General features: G+C 42.0%; 2 protein-coding genes across 3 annotated transcripts; both read right to left on the bottom strand.

Moving 5' to 3' along the window:
• Nucleotides 1-1,595: 1,595 nt before the first annotated feature.
• LOC142990949 (sodium- and chloride-dependent neutral and basic amino acid transporter B(0+)-like) lies at nt 1,596-6,249 on the bottom strand. Its single transcript, XM_076140844.1, has 15 exons — nt 6,184-6,249; nt 5,525-5,669; nt 5,288-5,419; nt 4,355-4,516; nt 4,126-4,237; nt 3,902-4,034; nt 3,590-3,730; nt 3,366-3,501; nt 3,161-3,253; nt 2,932-3,057; nt 2,714-2,832; nt 2,524-2,623; nt 2,323-2,432; nt 1,956-2,123; nt 1,596-1,748 (listed from the first exon to the last, which is right to left on the bottom strand). Exons 1-15 carry the CDS (start codon nt 6,247-6,249, stop codon nt 1,596-1,598), a joined length of 1,896 nt encoding a protein of 631 aa, XP_075996959.1.
• A 1,724-nt stretch (nt 6,250-7,973) lies between these two features.
• fmoda (fibromodulin a) lies at nt 7,974-11,556 on the bottom strand. 2 transcript variants are annotated; one of them, XM_076140846.1, is made up of 7 exons: nt 11,485-11,556; nt 10,495-10,889; nt 10,209-10,331; nt 9,962-10,102; nt 9,604-9,871; nt 9,192-9,378; nt 7,974-9,106 (listed from the first exon to the last, which is right to left on the bottom strand). In XM_076140846.1, the coding sequence occupies exons 2-6, from the start codon at nt 10,864-10,866 to the stop codon at nt 9,227-9,229; spliced, it is 1,056 nt and encodes a 351-aa protein (XP_075996961.1). In that variant the 5' UTR covers nt 10,867-10,889; nt 11,485-11,556; the 3' UTR covers nt 7,974-9,106; nt 9,192-9,226. The 2 variants fall into 2 exon arrangements, with proteins under 2 accessions (XP_075996961.1, XP_075996960.1); XM_076140845.1 differs by having other exon boundaries at nt 7,975-9,378.
• Between the last annotated feature and the right edge of the window lie 7,622 nt (nt 11,557-19,178).

The raw sequence follows: 19,178 nt of genomic DNA, 5'->3' as shown, positions 1-19,178 counted from the left end.
AGCTACTACCTCCTCTGAGCTACTGGAACAATATATGATATCTAGTTATTCCAATTCTACATCCAGTTATTTGTAGCTGTGGGTGTATTGATCAGGTCCCATAGGAGTAGGAGTAGCAGGTTTGCAGGGTTGGGGTGGTGGGGCCCAAAGTGATGTACTTACAACTGATGTACTTACATAGGGCCAAAGTTTTCGTGTCCTACTTTTGCCTCCTTCAATTCCTGAACAGATCAGAGAAGTAAAAGTTATTAATTGCTATTTGATTTACAGAGAATGCAATGAACACCGTGTACTTTCCTGCATCATTCAAGTGTGACACATTGCTTCACATGTTGCCGCTGCTGGCTCCTAGTGGCCAAAATGCGCTATATGTAGCTTCCTCTTTGAGTACAGTAGCATTTCTCTCTCTCTCTCTCTCTCTCTCTCTCTCTCTCTCTCTCTGTCTCTCTCTCTCTCTCTCTCTGTCCCTCTCTCTGTTTGGTTTATAGTTTGTATAGTTTATATATATGAATTGAATTCATCATCTTCATCAGGCAATACATTTTTCTTGTACGAACAAAGAAAACGGAGACTATATATACGGAGACTATATTTTAATCAAACAATAAATCACAATCAACCTATCTTGTATAGTTTTACAATGGTATTCAATATGCACTATAAAGAAAAATCACACAAGCAGAACAGAATCTGGAGACAACGATTTTACAAATGTACAATGCAACCACCATGCTGTGCTCAACAGGACAGTTCTCTATAGAGTTTGTGAGCCTTTTTGAAATCTACATGTCACCTGAAAAGAAGTCGTGATAGTCAGTGAGGTGTGACAGCTGTATATTAAATGTAAGCTTGTCAAGGCATCAGCTATTGTGTTAACTCTATCATAACCTTGTGAGCTTCTTACCAAAGATGAGCTCTCAAACATCACCACCACTTCTGTGCACTCCTTATTAACCCTAAAAGCAATGAGCCATTAGGCATGATCAAATATTTTGCCACACACATTGTTTAAGGATCTTAGATAAATAAGAACTGATAGATCTAGAAATTGATCAGGTCCCAGAGGAGTAGGAGTAGCAGGTGTGCAGGGTTGGGGTGGTGGGACCCAAAGTGATGTATTAACCAAAGTTGGGGCGCGGCAACTTTGGGGCCAAAGTTGCCGCGCCCGTGCTTCAGTCACCCCAAACCAACACGCTCGGACTCTGGTCTCTGTCTACAGCACCTACAGACACCTATGATGAAGAGGGTGCAGCATTGTTCACCCTGGAGCCCTCGCAAGACCAGCTGTCTATACAATAAACATCTAAGAGGTTTGACATTATAAAAGTTATTTTGCCTCTTACATAGTGAGGTTCAATTCTGAACAATTCTTGCAAAAGATCAGAAAAATAGAAGTTATTTTTGGCATTTTGATTTACAGGGAATGCAGTCAACACCATGTACTTTCCCTGCATCATTGAAGTGTGACACATTTGACACTGCTGCCCCAAAGTGACCAATATGCCCTAAATGCAGCATTATCTTTTAGAACAGCATATCTCTCTCTCTCTCTCTCGCTCTCTTTTGCATACACACACATATACCACATACACACATCAGAGCCATGAGCTACAGATAACATTTACATTCACTCCTCTTTCATTGACAGCATTGTCTCTGCGGCAGTGTTCCTTTGAGTAGCGCTCTCCTCTGTGGATGTCCAGGTAAGGATGCCATTCCTTAGAGGGAGAACATGCTGACTTCAGACGCTAGAAAGAGAAAGAAATTGGGATCATTAATACGGGAAAGAAATTGTCTGCATTTTTTTGCATTTAAAGCAGCAGCATTGCTTTGAAAACACTGAGCAAAATAACAAATGCATGTCAGCTACTGGAAAGCACTCAAACCCTATTACAGTCCATCCAGGCCCTAGGTACTGTACATGGCACAAACATGACAAACGTGACAAAACACACCTGCCAGGGGTTTCCCTTGGCTCTCATCAGCTTATACACAGCAAAGACAAGGATCCAGACGAGGCAGAATGCAGCCATGCACCATCCCAGAGCCAAACCCCAGTCTGGGTAATGCACTTTTCCATAGGTAGGGGGTGTAAACATTGTCAAAGACCAGACCAGGATCACCTAAACACAAATAAATCAAATGGGAAGTTTGTATATAGCTTTAGTAACTGAGGCCGATTGAGAATATACATCTGATTTAGCGGGTGCTCTACCATCTTGAGCAATGCCCTAAATGCGACATGCTCAACTGTGCAGAAACCTAGAACATACAACAAATGTAAAAAAGAAGAAGAACAGAGGCAGTGATTGATGTACTCACCAGTATGATGCAGGGGCTGATGAAGAACCAGCATGCTCTCCACCACAGCCAGAAACAGAAGCTCTTCTTTCCAATCATCATCTCAATGTCTTCAATGAATCTGTTCCCTCCTGCGCAGCATGCACACATACATGCATGCACCTGTCTGCCAAGTCCAGAATGCTGCATATTCTGATAGATATAGGTTTTATTCATATTTACCATATATGTAGCAGACGCCAATGATCTCCAGGAGAACCACAATCAGCAGCAGCCAACTGGCAACAAACTGGTCCATTAGAGTCACCCAGTATATTCCTGCCTATTACACAGACATACAAACACACACACTTACAGGCTGAGAAGGAAGACATAGTCACACAGAACAAGTATCACTCTTAGACAGACTTACCCTTGTAACACACGGCAGGCCCAAAAGGAAGAGGACGGCACTTGTCACTACAGTCATTAAGGCACGTTTGGATTTCAAGGTTTTGGGGAAGGCATCGAGTAGACAGGTAGTTATCACCTCTAACAGCAGAAAAGTATCAAACAGACAGCCAAGGTTGATCTGAGTCTCAATCAAATTAAAGGGAATTGTGATTGCATGTCAGTGGGTGGAAAACTCACCTACTCCTGCAAACTGAGAGTCCAGGCCAACAGTTAAAAGCATGAAAAAGAACAAGATGGACCACAGAGGGGAAATAGGAAGCTTAGACAGAGCGTCTGGATATGCAATAAATGCCAGACCAAATCCTGCACGAAAAGATGGAGAGAAAGAACGCCAGAGATTATTCAGCAGCTGCAGGAAGCCTTCACATGAATTCATTTAGTAGAGTATGCAGCATGTCTATCTGACCTTCTTTTACAACTTGCCCAACAGGCTTCTCATAGATGTAAGCCATGTGACCCAAAATTGAAAATATAGCAAAGCCAGCAAACACACTGGTGCCTGAAGGAGGAGGATAAAAGTAGAAGGAAAATATGTTAAACATTCATAAATCAACCTGTTAATTAGTACTATTGATCCTTCTGTCAAACAATATTGTTTTTATCAGCCATACCAGCATTAATAAGTGGTACAACAATCGAGTCCTTGAAGACGTTGTTGTTGAAGTTGTTATATGAAGCAAGTGTCATGAGTCCTCCCCACCCGATAGACAGAGAATAGAAGGTCTGTGTTGCTGCATCCTTCCACACCTAAAACACACCACTGTACTTTAAATGAAGAGTTTTTAATAAGTAATGTAAACACGATTCTCAATCAAACTTCGAAATGTCCCCTCACCTCTGCTTCAGTCAGTTTAGTCAGATTTGACAGGGAACCAATGTAGAATTCTATCCCATCTCTAGCCCCCTCTAGTGTCACTCCCCTGATCAGCAGGATCAGAATCACCAAATAAGGAAATGTAGCTGTGAAATACACAACCTGAGGAGATAAAGAGAACAGCGACACACTCAATAAAATCATGTGATGGCTACAAAAATGTAGATTTGTGAAGTATAGCAACATTTATGCTGCAGTTTCCTGTCCCGTTCCCTATTATGGGCCATCAAAAGTTATTCCATCAATTCTGATATGAAGTAGACCTTGACTTACTTTGCCTGATGACTTGATGCCTTTGAGTAGCACTGCAGCGACAACAATGGTGGACAGCAGGAGACAGAGGGCCAAGTGCCAAACTACTGGCCCCGTCTCATCAAGGCCACTGGATCTCTGCAGAGCCACGTTACTATGGGAGGGACAGAGCTTTGGCTGTAGAGATGCAGGTGTGCATTACGTGTGTATATTTGGAGTCGTCTGCATGAGTGTGTTATTCTTACTCCCAGTACTGCTCACTTGGGCTCTGCACTGGAACTGCAATGATGCTGGACAAAGGACAGGTGCTGTTTTCAGTCCAGTTGGCCAATAGAACACTCGATATATTGCACTTCTCTGTAGACCAAGAAACAAAATGTCCATTTAAATACGCTTTAAATCCTGAGAACATATTTGTAACTTATCTGACCTACAAACACTGTGACAAGTAAAGTTTCTGGAGATGTAAAGCACCTATAGGGGTGACGCTGCAGTTACTGTCAGCCCAACTGTGGCAGCTGGACCACGGCAGAGGAAACTGGAAGGAGGCAAACAAGTAGTAGAGGCTGTAGGCGATGATGACGTTGTAGTAAACTGACACGACTGTGGTTACCATAACCATGGCAACGCCAACACCTTGGAAAGAGAGAGAGAGTTTTGTTGACCAGCCAGTGATTTTTTACCTTGAAAGCATCATGGTGCCATATGTACTCTGGGGATAGACTTCTCTTTGAGACAAATTTGTTGTCATGCTAGAAGTTAAGTTAGACATGATCTCATCCCCCAACTGGGACTCTGCTGCAACAGAGTCTTGTTACTTTTTTTCTGATAAAGTGCAGATAGAGAGGTCATGTAGTTTATTAAGCAATGGTCAACTTTCTTAATTATTTTACACCTAGAATGACTGAGAATCAATACAGCAGTCTTCTACTCTTTGTATGTTTGTTTACATTCATTTACTTACAGCTCAGCACCTTTGGTTCATTGGTTTCTAAAGGTTACATTTGAAAATGAATAAGTCAACATTCAGGATGGGAAAACCAAATAACTTTTTCTTGAATCAATGGAAAAATTCTGAACTGGACTGTAATTGGATGTCCATGCTGCACTGTGTCTGCTGGGAGAATAAACAAGCAGTGTTTTGCTCAGAACGTAGCAGGGCTCCACACTCCTTGTGGTCAAATATCACTAAATGTAACTCCCGTGTATTTTCTGACCACATGTGTACCTGCTACTGCTGCATTGGCTTTTAATGACAAAGTAGACAAGTTTTAACAAAGTCAGAAGAATTGTTATTTATTCAACAGCTGTGACTCCCATGGGTCTTATACAAAGGTGATGTCTAGTACTCCACAATCTTCCATCTTGGTTGACCTTACAATCCTACATCATTAATGGCAGACTTACCCTGGAGTATTGGCACCGCTCTCCAGGTGTTGATTGGGCCTTGGCTGCAGAACTGACCGAAGGAGCTTTCCAGGAAGAAGAGGGGAATTCCGCACACCACCAGCATCAGAAAATAAGGGATGAGAAAGGCACCTGCTCGCAGTTGATGGATTGGAAAGGGTTGCTCAAGGTTGAACACATTTCTTTATCTACACTAGTGTCATAAATTGTGATTACAAACACTAATACTATACTTACCCCCTCCATTCTTATAGGCCAAATAGGGAAATCTCCAGATATTTCCCAGCCCAACAGCATAGCCGATCATGGAAAGTATATACTCTGTCTTATTGTTCCAGTTCCCACGCTCAGTATTCTCATCAGCATCATGCCCATGGGGATCCTGCTCAAAATTAGAGTTGCAAAAGTAATACATACACAATTCTAATTGGTTTCATTGGATTTGTCCTCAAGTTTTCAAATATTTGTTTAATTACTTACGCCTCAAACATGGTCAAACATGTGCTTGTTTGTGATTAACACAACTGAACTTAATTTCCAAAGTACCTCTACTTTGACAGGCGACTTAACAAGGCCAAAACAGGTAAACAGAGTTTGGTCAACATCAACATCAACATCTACTTGACTAACTAAGCCCCAACAACCTGACCCACCGCAACTATTTACAGATATCCCTGATTTATAACGTGGAAGTGTGCTAATGTAGAGCTCTTTGCATTTTTCTGTGTTCCGATGAAGACACAATGAATTTAAATGAGAAGGAATTGCGACCAAGCAGCAGTTGTACAGCAGTGTTAGAAAGACAACCAAAACCACTAAATAAACACAAAATCACATTTAAATTAAGATCGACACCACCAATATGCAGATGTCTGTGTCTGTCTCTGTGATCCTACCTCTTCAACTACAGCAGGATTTCTAAATATTAACCCCTTAAAACTGTCCCAGCCGTAATTCCTCATGTTGTTCCCTTCTTGTAATGGTCTGTAAAAAAAACCTCAGGTAAGTCTGTTTTAAAGTCTCCCTCAGTGACAGAGGAGAGCTGTGGGTTTACAACCAATCACACTCTGGTAGGTGGACCTGGTTGCCGTAAATCCCAAATAAGATGACTCCCCTTGAATGATGTCAGTGTGTTCTAATGTAACATTTACATACAATAAATTGCAGTCCTTATTTGCATTTATTGCATTCGCAATCAATTAATGAAATTGAATTAGTTTTGAGAAAAAGAAGAAAGATAAAGACACACACACACACACACACACACACACACAGACACACACTAAAAAAATGGGAGACAGACCCAGCAAAACCAGACGGAGTGTTTGCTTTTATTGATATGCACATATGAATATGTATTGGATATGCTCAGTATGTTATGGGCTTAACTGTGTAGCCTGATCATTTCTACAGTATTGATTTCCTTTCTAGTATCACTCTCTGTTAATTCAAGTTCATCTCAGATTGTGACAAGCTGCGACTGCTCCAATGGGTCCACTCAGCGTCCAGACGATGGTTGTTATTTGCAGCAGTCCGTGTGTGTGACTGTATGTCACTAACTACCTGTCTTCTAATCCTTGAAACCGCTGCTGTACCAGAAGATCTGAACCGACCGCAGACCTCATTTTGGTTAAAGATGTCTGGTAAATCCTTAATCGCTGTAAGCATATGCTTGTGTTAGCTGTAATGACAGTCTGACGGCACGACCATGATGACACAACAGAGTGACATAAATGCAAAACTACCCATGAATCAACAGCTTATTACAATTCATCATGTCATAATATAGCAGTCATGTACCTGTACTTGCTCTTTCTCTCAACATACAAAGAGCATATCTCAGATTTGTTCGTTTCATGATCATTTGCTCAGGAGACAAAACAAATAGTGAGTCCATATGCTCTAGTTTTTGGCTAGATTTTGGTCAACGTCTGACATCATATCCACAAGTCTACTCTCTGTAATGACACATGTGATGCTGTGAACACTGTGATGAGAAATGAAGAAATAAAGAGCATCAGTAAAACTTCTGTTCCTGTTCTTGAGCGCAAACAACATACAAAAAGAGTCAAACCATTTCTATAGAGTGGACAGAGGAGAAGATTGAGTGAAGAGTGCTTTTATACCTCAGGTTACACCCTTAATGCAAAAGACAGTGTGCAGATGACCTCGCCTTTTAATGAGGCTTAGGTTCATCAGGCACATGTCAGGCTCACAGTGCCCATGTAAGTCTGTACTCAGTGTATTGACCTTTCTTTTCCGTTGGACAAATACATTCCTGCATGCTCGAAAGTACCTGATGAGGAAATCATCAGTAGGCACGTAGCATTAGACAAAATGATGAATTTGACATTTCAACCACAACCATCCCAGATGACAGAACTGGTGACTCGTAGAAATATAGTAAATTTAAAAGTGCTGTGGTCACTGAAAATACTGCCCAACTCCTCACCACTGGCCTGCTGACACAAAGAAGCTTTAGCTTTGAGGCACCAGCTCACCACACACACACACACACATAGGCTGGCATACAAAGACACACACAGGCACATAATTAACAAGAAGGCAGGCAGTTATTTATTAATGTACTTCTTTATGTAACATTCCCAAAGACCACATGCCATCTGTTTCTGTCCTTTAATCAAGATGTCTTTTAAAATTCCTCAGATCCTAAACTCTGAGGAGAACAAAAATCTCTCACTGCTAAATATATGTGTGTATTTAGCAGTGAGAGATTGTGTCTATGTAAACCCCATTTGGAGGAGAGTGGATTGATAGCACATTAAGTTCAGAAGCAACAACGCTTCATTGTTTTATGTTGAACACCAGTGACTCCAACCTGAGGATCTACAGCAAGTGGAGGTGCAGAGCCTGTGTGTGTGTCTGTCCAACCCACTTTTGACCCATAAAGTCACTGGACGGCACACACACACACACACACACACACACACACACACACACACACACACACACACACACACACACTCACTCAATGCATTAAAGAAGTGACAAATGTACACCAATCTTTCCTAAACAAACCATTTTTATCTATTCTTCAAAATAGGTTCATAAGCATATATACGTTAAACCTTTGTCAGTTTGGAGATCTGTGAATGCAATGCGTCAAACAAAAGTCATGATTCACACACCAAAGCCCTCTCCATGGCAGGTTTCCATCACTGTGAGCACAAAGAGAACAACCAACCACAGAAGTTTAATATGAAAGATTGGTGGAAACCATCAAATTGCAGTAAGATAAAACATGACTGACATGATAAAGATGATGTCATGGTGCTTACAACAAAGTTTTAAAGAATTCTGTGAGAGCTAATGATTTCAAATTCAACATTTTTCACCATATTCAACACAAACTATGTCAGTATGTTCTTGCCGCGGTAAGTTTAATAAAGATTGACAGATTAAAAAGAGCTCAGGATAGACACAAAGAGACGACAACAATACTGAAGACAAATATCATTAAAGCTCTATCCTAAGCATAAAGATAGGATCAGGCTCAGATCATTTTTATTCAGAAAAGAAAACATCACATATAGCTGATAAAGTATCTTATGACACATATATACTGTATGCACTGCATGTATAGATAACAGATCATTTATCTAACTTAATCTTCATCTAAACTGGAGATGTAATTGGAAATAGGATTCTGTTTGTCCTACTGATGCATATTGTTTAAAGTATTTCTTCCTTCCAGACTTGTTCAACCTTCTTTAATGTTACTAACATTTCTCCCATGTAAACAACCGCTGAGTTGACATTCGTAGGTTTATTGATAGAAGGGGGTTAAACTGCTGCCACCTGTTGTTGACAAAAAAAATATGTCATTACTGCCTCTGTGACCACATCATATTTAAACGTGTCCCATTGTTGGTGCATGCTGTACCCTGAATTGTGTTCTTGAGAGCCGTGTGCACACAATTAGACTTCAATGGAGGATACCAAGCGCAAGCACAGGGCCGAGTCCGAGGGGATGTCCTGATGACTGAGCTCATTTCCATCCAGTCGCAGCGTCTGCAGCTTGGAAAAGTTGGTCACATCCACAATGCTGCAGAAACTACCCAGTGTGAACTCTGCAATGCAAAGGTGGAGGTGAATAACTTAATAAACTGCTCCAGGACAACTACAAAAAGTCTCAGCATCCGGATGTAAATCATTTTAAAGGTACCAATACGCAAATTACGATCTATACAATTGCGATTTTTTCATTTTGTGGACGACATACATCAATCAAGGTGTTACTTGCTTAACAGAATGCAACTGCAATTTGTTCACAGTGTTGTGCATTGTTCACAAACCTTTGATCTTGTTGGCTTGCAAATAGAGATGTTTTAACGCGGTGCTGACCAGGGGAATCTTCTCCAGATTATTGAAGCTCAGGTCCAGCTCCACCAGCCCGCTCACATTGAAGGTGTGAGGAGGGATGCCCTTGTCAGTCAGTTGGTTGTGGGCCATCCTAACGTACTGCAGCTGAGTGAATTGGCCCAGGAAGCCCTCTGGCAGAGCATCAATGGAGTTGGACTCCAAGTAGAGTTGATGCAGGTGCTCAGGAAGAGCAGCAGGGACCTGGGATCAGTTTGATGGAGCAGAGGAGAGATTGCCCATTTACTTCATCGAACATATGCACAAACACACTCATGCGAAGACACACTGTACCTTTGTCAGTTTGTTACCACTGATGTCAAGCAATGTGAGGGACTGCAGTCCTTTCAGAGATGTGCCCATGTCTTTGACAATATTGTCATGGAGATACAAGATAGTGAGGTTATCCATTCCCTCCAGGTCTGCAGGCGTTATCTAAGCAACAGAGGAAATGATTTTGAGATGTATTGTTTATTCACCTTTGGCCAAAATATGAATGTTTTAAAGCTGTGCATGAATATCAGACATGAACATGGCATACCTTGTCAATCTTGTTATGGTTGATTCTGAGGTCTCGTAGAGAGCGAGGGAGGTTTGAGGGAATGCTGCTCAGCTCGTTGTGTTGCAGATATAAACGCTCCATTTTCTCCATCTTCAGAAATGCCTACATGTAACAGGCAAATAATGGCAAACAAAAGACATAAAGAGGTTATAAGTTAGAACCTCATGCACAATTTTAAAGAAATCCCTTTGTCACATATTTAACCTGTGAGCCACCTGCCAGCCATGCAGTGCTGCTGAATCTGACTCCAGATGTGGAAATGTACCTTTGTGCCGATTCCCTCAGATGTCAGCTGGTTGTGGTGCATCATGACCCACACCAGACTTGTGGCATTGGCCAGAGCCGACTCTGGCACAGACGTGATGGCATTGTTTTGGAGGTACAGGTACTTCATACGGGAGGGAACAGCTGGCATGACTGTTAAGCCCCGCCCATCGCAGTACATTGCCACAGGGAAGGTGGGGGGGCAGTCGCACTCAGCCGGGCAGTCCCCTCCTGTGGTGTCGGCCTGCATATAGCCAGCCGGTTGACTTCCTCTCCTGTACAGCCATGCGAAGGGGTCCTGTCTTGCGTAGAGAGAGAATGGAAGCAGGGCAGCTAACAGGAAGACACACGGTGCACGCATCGTCATTGTCATGGTCACGGGATACTCAGTGTACTCTGCAGAGAAAACAAGACAAATTCACAAATGACTGAAAAAATCCATTAACAGGGTGATGATGGATGAATTTGACAGGATAATTAAATGTGTTGACATACTGGCAGGAGAAAAAAATCTTTATTTGCATTTAGCTGGCAAACAGGTCTTAGGACAGAAATAAAACTTAATCACAACGACACTGTTGCATTGTAACTGGTTTTCTTCAAGACTGTTTCTACCAAAACAAAGCCAAGAGTCAAGCTGAGGCCGTGTGAAGAGTTGGAGGCATTCTCTAATTACTGACTAAGGGTTGTTTGGAAATGAAACAAGCAGCAGGGAAGGGAATTCTTAGCGGTCTTAATCAGCAGGGAATCCAGAGAGGAAAAAAAACGACAAAATACAACCATGAATAACAGCTTTGGAAATTGTTATCAGTGCTCTCCGACAATTACAGGAAAACACAATTCATGAAGAAATCGGCACCCAAACGCACGCACACACGCACGCACGCACGCACGCACACACACACACACACACACACACACACATACACACACACACACACACACACACACACACACACACACACACACACACACACACACACACACCTACCTGATCAGAGAGACTGGCCCTCGGTGTCCCCTCTCTCTCTCAGAGTGTGTTCAGGACTGAAGGGGTCTCTCCCAAACACTTGGTAAAAAGCTCTCCTCCCCTCCCAGCTTTCCGTTCTGCCACCCCCTCGCCCTCCCACCCCTCCACCCCTCTCTGCATGCGCCAGTCCCTTCCACCCCCTAACCGCCCTCCTGTACCCCACTCTCTCCGTTCACGCCTGACCCCACACACACACACCCACAGTCTGCAGCCTCTTTTTCCACTAACGCGAGCGAGCTTGAGGTGGCTGTGAGGGATTGTTCCCATCTGTGTTCAGCACATTGGGCCCCTCAGCTGTGTTTCCACTCTCAGCTGAACCCCAATATTCCACTGCAATGTGCAAACCTTGCACTTGAATTTCCTTTCTACCATATGGTTCAAACCGATTAAATACTTTAAGTAATTAAAACTAAAACGTTTAAGTTAGTCAAATGAATGACTGGCAGAGAACCCTGCATAATCACTGTTGTTGCTCCATTTGAGGAGTTAACTCTGTGACATCCTGGCCAGATGTGGGTGAGAGTTTTTGGCAAAGGGACTGAAATTCAAATGCAAGTGAATGTTACGTAGCAATTTGTCCTCGCAACCTCTGGGAAATTTGTTTGATAATTGCATTCTCAGGAATTTCTTATTCCTGCTCTGGTGACAGCATGACGGATGGTTTAACATTTGTATACCGTTGACGAGACAATGGTATTTTCTCTCTGTAGATCCACTGGAGCAGAGAATGTGATCCTACCCTCTCCCTTCCTCCCCGACAACCTTAAATGTTGTGAAGGGGTTAAATGAAAACATGTGTCACCGTCTACAGAATCCTCTCATGTTGTCCGTCTGGTCCTAATGTGGGCCTCTTCCTGCCTCTGTATCTTTTCTCCATCTCATCTAAATCCCATTTCCCCCCCCCAACCTCTTCTGTCTTTTATTTTAACAAACAGTCCTTCATTCACTGAATCCTCTCTGTATTTTGCTCCTCCAGATCCAAAAGGCTACAGGAGCTTCTTTAAAGGCTTGAGGGGTGTTGTCAATCAAGGGTAAGACAGTCAGTGCTGCTGCAAGTCTCCATATGAGTGGGCGTCTTACAATGATCACATGGAGAGTTTAACATGCTGAGGAGGGTGGAAAAGAGGGTAAAGGAACAATGGTGTTTAGGGGAGGACACCACAGAGGAAACCACTAGCTTGGCTGCATTTTTCAAGTTTACAAGATAAGACAAAAAGTTTTCTTGTAGGAATGTTACATTTCAAACAAATGATGGCATCAAGTTCCAACACCAAGACATCATTCAAATGGTGAAGTAGCTTACAGCCATTGAGACAATGGTACAATGGATTCCAAAGTGTATCAATAAAATCTATGTATGGGAGAATGTGAAGGTGGAGGTCTGTCCCCCTGCATCTTACTCGAGGTGGGATGATTCAACAACACAATGAGACAAATACATCCAGATAAAAGGACGACAGAATCGTTTCAATAGAATAAAATACTTCAGGAAACTTTTGCTGGAGGTTGACAAATGTTGTCGTGTGTAGACGATGAACGACTCAGCCTGTTATTATGACTTGGATAAAGATCAAACCACATTTTCCATAATTAATGCAGAAATCAAGGGAATTCTACCACCAATTTCCTGCAAGAGTATGCCTGCGCACCAGAGGAGGGTAAACACAAGTTCCATATGTGGATCTATTTATAAAGTTATATAGCCTCACTGCATATATGCTGACTCAGTAATTGAGTGCACAGTTCATTTAAATACTTTTACAGCTCTTGGCTCCTTATGCGATATTTAAGTTGGGTTTTTTTTCTTTCCAGGGGCTGACTTGTCTGACTTGTCTGAATGCAAGAATTGAAACAGAAATAAGAAAAAATGAGGACGGACGTGATCAGATTATGCTGTATCAGAGCTGGCTTGGAAAAGGGCTTCACAGAGCACATATTGTGTTGATGTGGTTTTGTTTAGGCATTGACCAAGGAGGACTGCACTGCAACATCAGGAAACACTTTCCTTTCCTCTTTGTCTGATATAAGAGCCCACTGGGATTTGTAGACTCTTCAGATTCAGCACCACACTCAGGGCAATGTCACGCCCAGCTTTAGTGAAGCACCCAGTTTTGGTGCTTATTGCAGGCCTGATTTTGTTGTGATGACACACATTTTTCAGAGCTGCTCTATTTCTTCCTAAACACCTCTAGTGATCTATTTCATCACCTTATTTAGTGTCTGGAATCCTGCAGTTTGAGCAAGACCAGGATGAACTTTGAACCTTTGACTCATTACACAGAAGTGACGGTCACACCAGAGCCTTATGAGGTCAAGCCTGCTTGCAACATATCATCAAAGGTCTGTTTGTCTGAGGTTGTTAAGTCTGTAAATGCTGTGTGTGACAGAGAGATCGGTATCTACAGACACAAAATAGTAACAAAGTAAGAAAATGTGATAGATAACAAAACAGAGGTGCAGAAAGTGTGTTTCCGGCACTTCAAAGGCAGAGGCCCCTTCCCGCCTGACTCCCGTCTGGGTTAGGAGCAGCGATGAGGCCCTTTAACTTAGGCCATGAACTCCTCAAGGGAGTGTTACAGGATCGCTCAGCTTTTCATCCTCTGGTTGGTATAATAACAAACTACTATACTACATACTAACCTGACAATATGCTCTCCCAGCTCTCTCCACACCTCCAGGTATGGGTTTGTCTCCAAAATCAAAGCAGGTTACATCACAGCTAATCTTTGTTTGGAGACCTTTGTTTTGCTTTCCCCCCCCCCAGTCAACTCGATCGAGGGGTCTTATGAAGTATGTATGGCAGTCAGATGTTCTGTTTCCCAGGAGAGAAACATTTTCCTGATGTCCATGTGGCTCTGATAAATCTGCCGTATACATGAAGGAAACATTTGTGCCGTAATTCAGGAAAAGGATGTTATGTCTGAAAACATTTTTTTGGATGATGCCGGCCAAACATGACACGTGGGAACTGAATAATTAAGTTGAGTAATTTCCAAATTTCTGCAGTAATTACTCAAAAACCTTAATAAAAAATATATTATAAATGTCAGAATAATTGACAGAAAGCTGCACAACTTGACAATAAAACAATGAAAACAGCACTTGGATCTGTGGTTTAATGGCTCCTTCAAAACCTATTTGTGCTGAGTTTAGATTGAGATTGTAAGTGTGGATTGTCAATGAGCTCTATACAGACTTCTCCTTTCAGGTGAATGGTGACCCGATCAAACCAAAACTCAGAGGAGCCTAAAAGAGTAAGGAGTGTAATGCATCTCTGAAGAACTGTGCTCATCAATGCATGACGAATTGTCAACAAATGGAAGGAATTAAGCACCGTTACTTCCCTCTTTAGAAGTGGGTGCTCTGATCCCACCAAGACCACAAGCTTGCGATAATTTAAACTTTAGATGGTGAAAAAGAACCAAAGAGTAAAAACAAACAGGGAACATCAGACAACAAACAAACTTGAGGATGTCTCACACGTCTCTACATATCTCAGGGTTGCAGGAGACCACTGCAACGTTCCAGAAGCCTCTTGGGATGACAAAACCTCATTCCAACTGTAAAGAGGAGCTTGTGTTTGCTGCTTTGTTGCCTCAGGGCACAGAGAGATTGTAGATTTAGAGTCAACAATGAATTTAAAATTGCAGCGAGTGAAATTATAGGAGAATATCCGAGCAGTGAGCGCCTGGAGTTGGTGTGGTGTGATGTGACCACAATGACCAAAAAACACAAAGTAACAGAATTGTTTAAGAGAAGAAATTTGTGGGTTGGAATGGTGAAGTCAGAGTCCAGGGCTGAGCCCAACAGCTGTGGCATGAGGAGAGAAGGCTGCGACATTTCGCTGCCTCTGGGTCTGGACATCTTACAGCCATCAAGGAAACAATGAATTCAGAACTGCACCCAAAATCTGAGTTCTGAAATGGCCCGAGTCAGAGTCCAGACCTTAACCCAGCTACGATACCAAGGGCTATTTATGCAAGGAAATGCCTGAAATATTGATTAAGAAGAGGTGCTGCAGGGTGGAAGGGTCTAAAATTCCTTCTCACGGCTGTGCACGTCTGTTAAACAGCCACATGAAATGCTCAGTGAAGGTTATTGCTTCTAAAAGAGGTTCTAACACTTATTAAATACAAGGCTCACATACTTTTACCAGACAGGGCTGTGAATGATTAAATAATGAATAAATGCAAAGAGCAATTGCCTGTTTTTAGTTAGACTCACTTGGATGAAGATGGACCACATTTGTCTTATTGAAGTATTTAGTGCACACATCCAGGGTCGCCTCTTATCTTAAGGTTAGGGTTTATGTTGGCTTGCTGTTGACATGCAGTGAAACATTACCTTCCCACTGTGGAATCTGTGCTATCTTATCATGTTGTATCTTCTACAAACTGTATAATTCTCAAACCTTTTTACTCTCAAACTGCTACCAACACAGCGCTCAGTCCTTTAGTAAGACATGAACGTCCACCTACACATCAGAGCCAAAGCAGAAGCATCAAGCTGATTATAGTTCTTTAGATTTAAAGACCACAACGTAAGAATATAGATGGTTTTAGGGATTATACAGGCCTGGTTAGATTGGAGCTTCCTGGACAATGTGGCTCCTTTAGGTAACCTGACCCATGGCACCCCAGGGCACAGAGGGCAGCATAAATCACACAATAGAAAGCAGATGTGTAGGCACACACATACATGCATGCACAGATGTTTGTGATTACACCTAATATTTCTCATCCTTGTCTCACACGGGCTATACTACAAGAAACATTATGCTCGTAACAATTTCAGTGTGGCCAGTGTTTGTTTTCAGGGGTGCAATGGGAAAAGCCACAAATTCTCAACACCTCCTGTCGTTTTCTCTGTTTCCTTTCACTTTGCACTGAGATAAGTCCAATAAATGGTGATAGAAATACAGAAACAAACAAATAATCTATGTTTTTATGCATGCACAGCCACCGACTTTATATGTTCCTTTGTCCAACTGCTTGTTTACTTCAGTATATTAAAGATATGCACATTGAAAAGGTCACTAAATGATTCCATATCTGGTCACAGAGAAATTGTAGCAAATTCAAATTTAAGTAACTATGCACAACATTTATCAATAAACAGATTCGGGGAAAGAAAGAACTGAAAGTCGTCCTGGAAATAAAATGCATGACAATAAGTTTAAACCTGTAGCTGTTGTATGATGCAACAGTACCCTGGCTGGTTGATTGTAAAATGAGGCCCTCTAGTGTCAGAGTCAGGAAATGAAAGCACAGTACATGAGGGATGGAGTCTAGAGAAGAAGACAATGATGAAGAAGAGCATTGGGCAACATAAGAGGCCACAACTTCACCTGGCACACATCATCAAGCCTACAAGAGAATGAGCATATTACTCGGCCTGACATCATCATTGCCCAGGCTGTTGTTGTTGTTCTGTCTGTTTAGAATTATCGATTTTGTAAGAAAAGCAGTTGATATTAGACGGAGGGATCGTGACTGGCAGGTCCTTCAGGGGGAGAAGTCTCTCTAAAAACCAGTTCACAGGCAAGAAGGGATCTGTGTTGGACGTGTTGCTGCATAAGCTGACAAGCAGCTGCTGCATCTGTCAACTGCTAAACAAGACACACCTGGAACTTGGGAAAACACAGTGACTCATTTCATTAGCAAGAAATCATATCCAATCAATAGTTTCATAAATATATTCACCTTTTTTCTGTAATGTATCACTTATGTTGCAATATATTTCATGAAGTTCACCTGTAACCTCATTCAGGCTGTTTAAATGATGAATAATAGAGAGCTGTTTTTATATTTATATTGAAGTATTAATATTCCATGGAGTGTTTTCAGTACAGCGCAGTCTAGTGAAAGGAAAAGGCCTGCTAGTTTCCAGGCACCTCATCCGAACAGGTCAGACGAGCTTTTCCTTTACAGCTAAACAATCTGACACAGGCAGCCTGCCAGCACCGTGAGTGACGGCAAGAAGAGAGCGTTATGTAATGTTGCGGTTTTAACACTACTGCTGAGACTATCCCTGACTATTGTTTTAGAATGGAATACAACACATCTTTATGTGAAGTACACACAGGGATTTTTTTAATGAAAAGAAGCTGTAGTGCCTCCCAAAGCTCAAAGTCTTAATCTGAGAGAATGAAGGACGGGCCCAGTGCGGTGGTCCTTGTAAGATTTTGCTGATCAAAACTATTTATCCCTAATTCTGTCTTCCTTATTCCCTGGTGGACATGTCCCCTCCCTGCATTTTCTGTACAGCACCCACTGTTCTAGAGTGACACCAAAGACACATCACAAACATTTTAAAGCAAGGAATATGCAGTACGGTGGCTTTTTCTGTGTTGTTTTGCAACCGCTGCCCCTTAGGGACAAGAACAGTATGAATCCAGAAAGCAGATTGTGTAAAGGGATGACTGAACCTATTTAAAGGCATAATGAATGTGGCACAGTGTGTCCTCATGTCTGAATTTATCACTTCTTCCTTTTTCATTGCTTCCTTCTTCTCTGTCTCCTTCCATATTTGGCACTAATAAAAATAGCATTACTTTCTCTGTGAGGATGCAAAAATATCTATTATGATCAAAACAACAGAATTATTCTGACTTGCGGTAAGTTGCGACAGTTTTTCAAACATGTGTTATCATACATTTTGGATAAAATAAATAAATTATCAGAAATAATCACAAAAATAACCGTCAGTCAGTCCAAATTTCCATCTGGCAATGATTTGACATGAGTGCAGGGCTTTGTTTCATCCCTGTGGAGTAACTGTATTCCTCTCAGGGTCTCATTCTCATTGTTACATATTTAGTAAATCACTCCCTGCCATTTGTTCCATAACAATGTTACATCAAAACACTTCACTTCCTTATTTACTTTTACATTTTCCATAACCTCTGTTTCTTTGACTCAAACACAGATAGAGACACTCCCTACGCCTGAACTGAATTCCACTCTGGGTGTTGTTTCACATGGATTTCCTAGATGGCGCTCTTTCCACACACTGATCAGAATCCGCCGATCTCTTCACCTTGCCTCCTCTATCACACTGCTGCTCTCTCGCCTTTTGTGGGAATCAGGAGAGAAATCTGGAATCGTTTTCCTCTCCGCCTTGCTGAGACGCTTGCAAGGAGCTCCTATCTTCAAAGACAAACACACACACACACACACACACATACGCACGCACGTACGCACACATGCATGCATGCATATACTGACATGTAAAAACAATGTGTGAGTGAGTGGCCCACTCACTCACACATTGAGTATGTCCACTCGTGGTGCACACATGCACAAAGACACACTACATATGTACACACATACAGAATGGTCTCCTTGGCTCCCCAGGTACTAAGCGGTTTGAATGTCTCTGGGCCGTTTATGAACACTTACACTCTCAGTCTCTCTCTCAGTCTCTCTTTCTCTCTCACACACACACACACAAACACACATACCTAAAGCTATCCAATCCTCATTTCATTTCTATCTTTCTTTGACTCCACTCTAAATGATTCTTTGTCTTACTTTTGGTGTTTCCCCATGTTTCCCTACTAACAGAGGGAGCAGCAGTAATAAATGATTACAGAGGAGGACTGGAGGGTAGGATGTGGCCAGTGTTTGAAGAAAAAGGAATGCATCAGACAGTGG

This window comes from Genypterus blacodes, unplaced genomic scaffold (genome assembly GCF_046128005.1).
Source record: "Genypterus blacodes isolate CSIRO-AG114 ecotype Tasmania unplaced genomic scaffold, CSIRO-AGI_Gbla_v1 ptg000017l_1, whole genome shotgun sequence".
NCBI lineage: Eukaryota > Metazoa > Chordata > Actinopteri > Ophidiiformes > Ophidiidae > Genypterus > Genypterus blacodes.
Note: the sequence above shows the minus strand (reverse complement) of the source record. Positions and strands in the feature narration are given on the sequence as shown.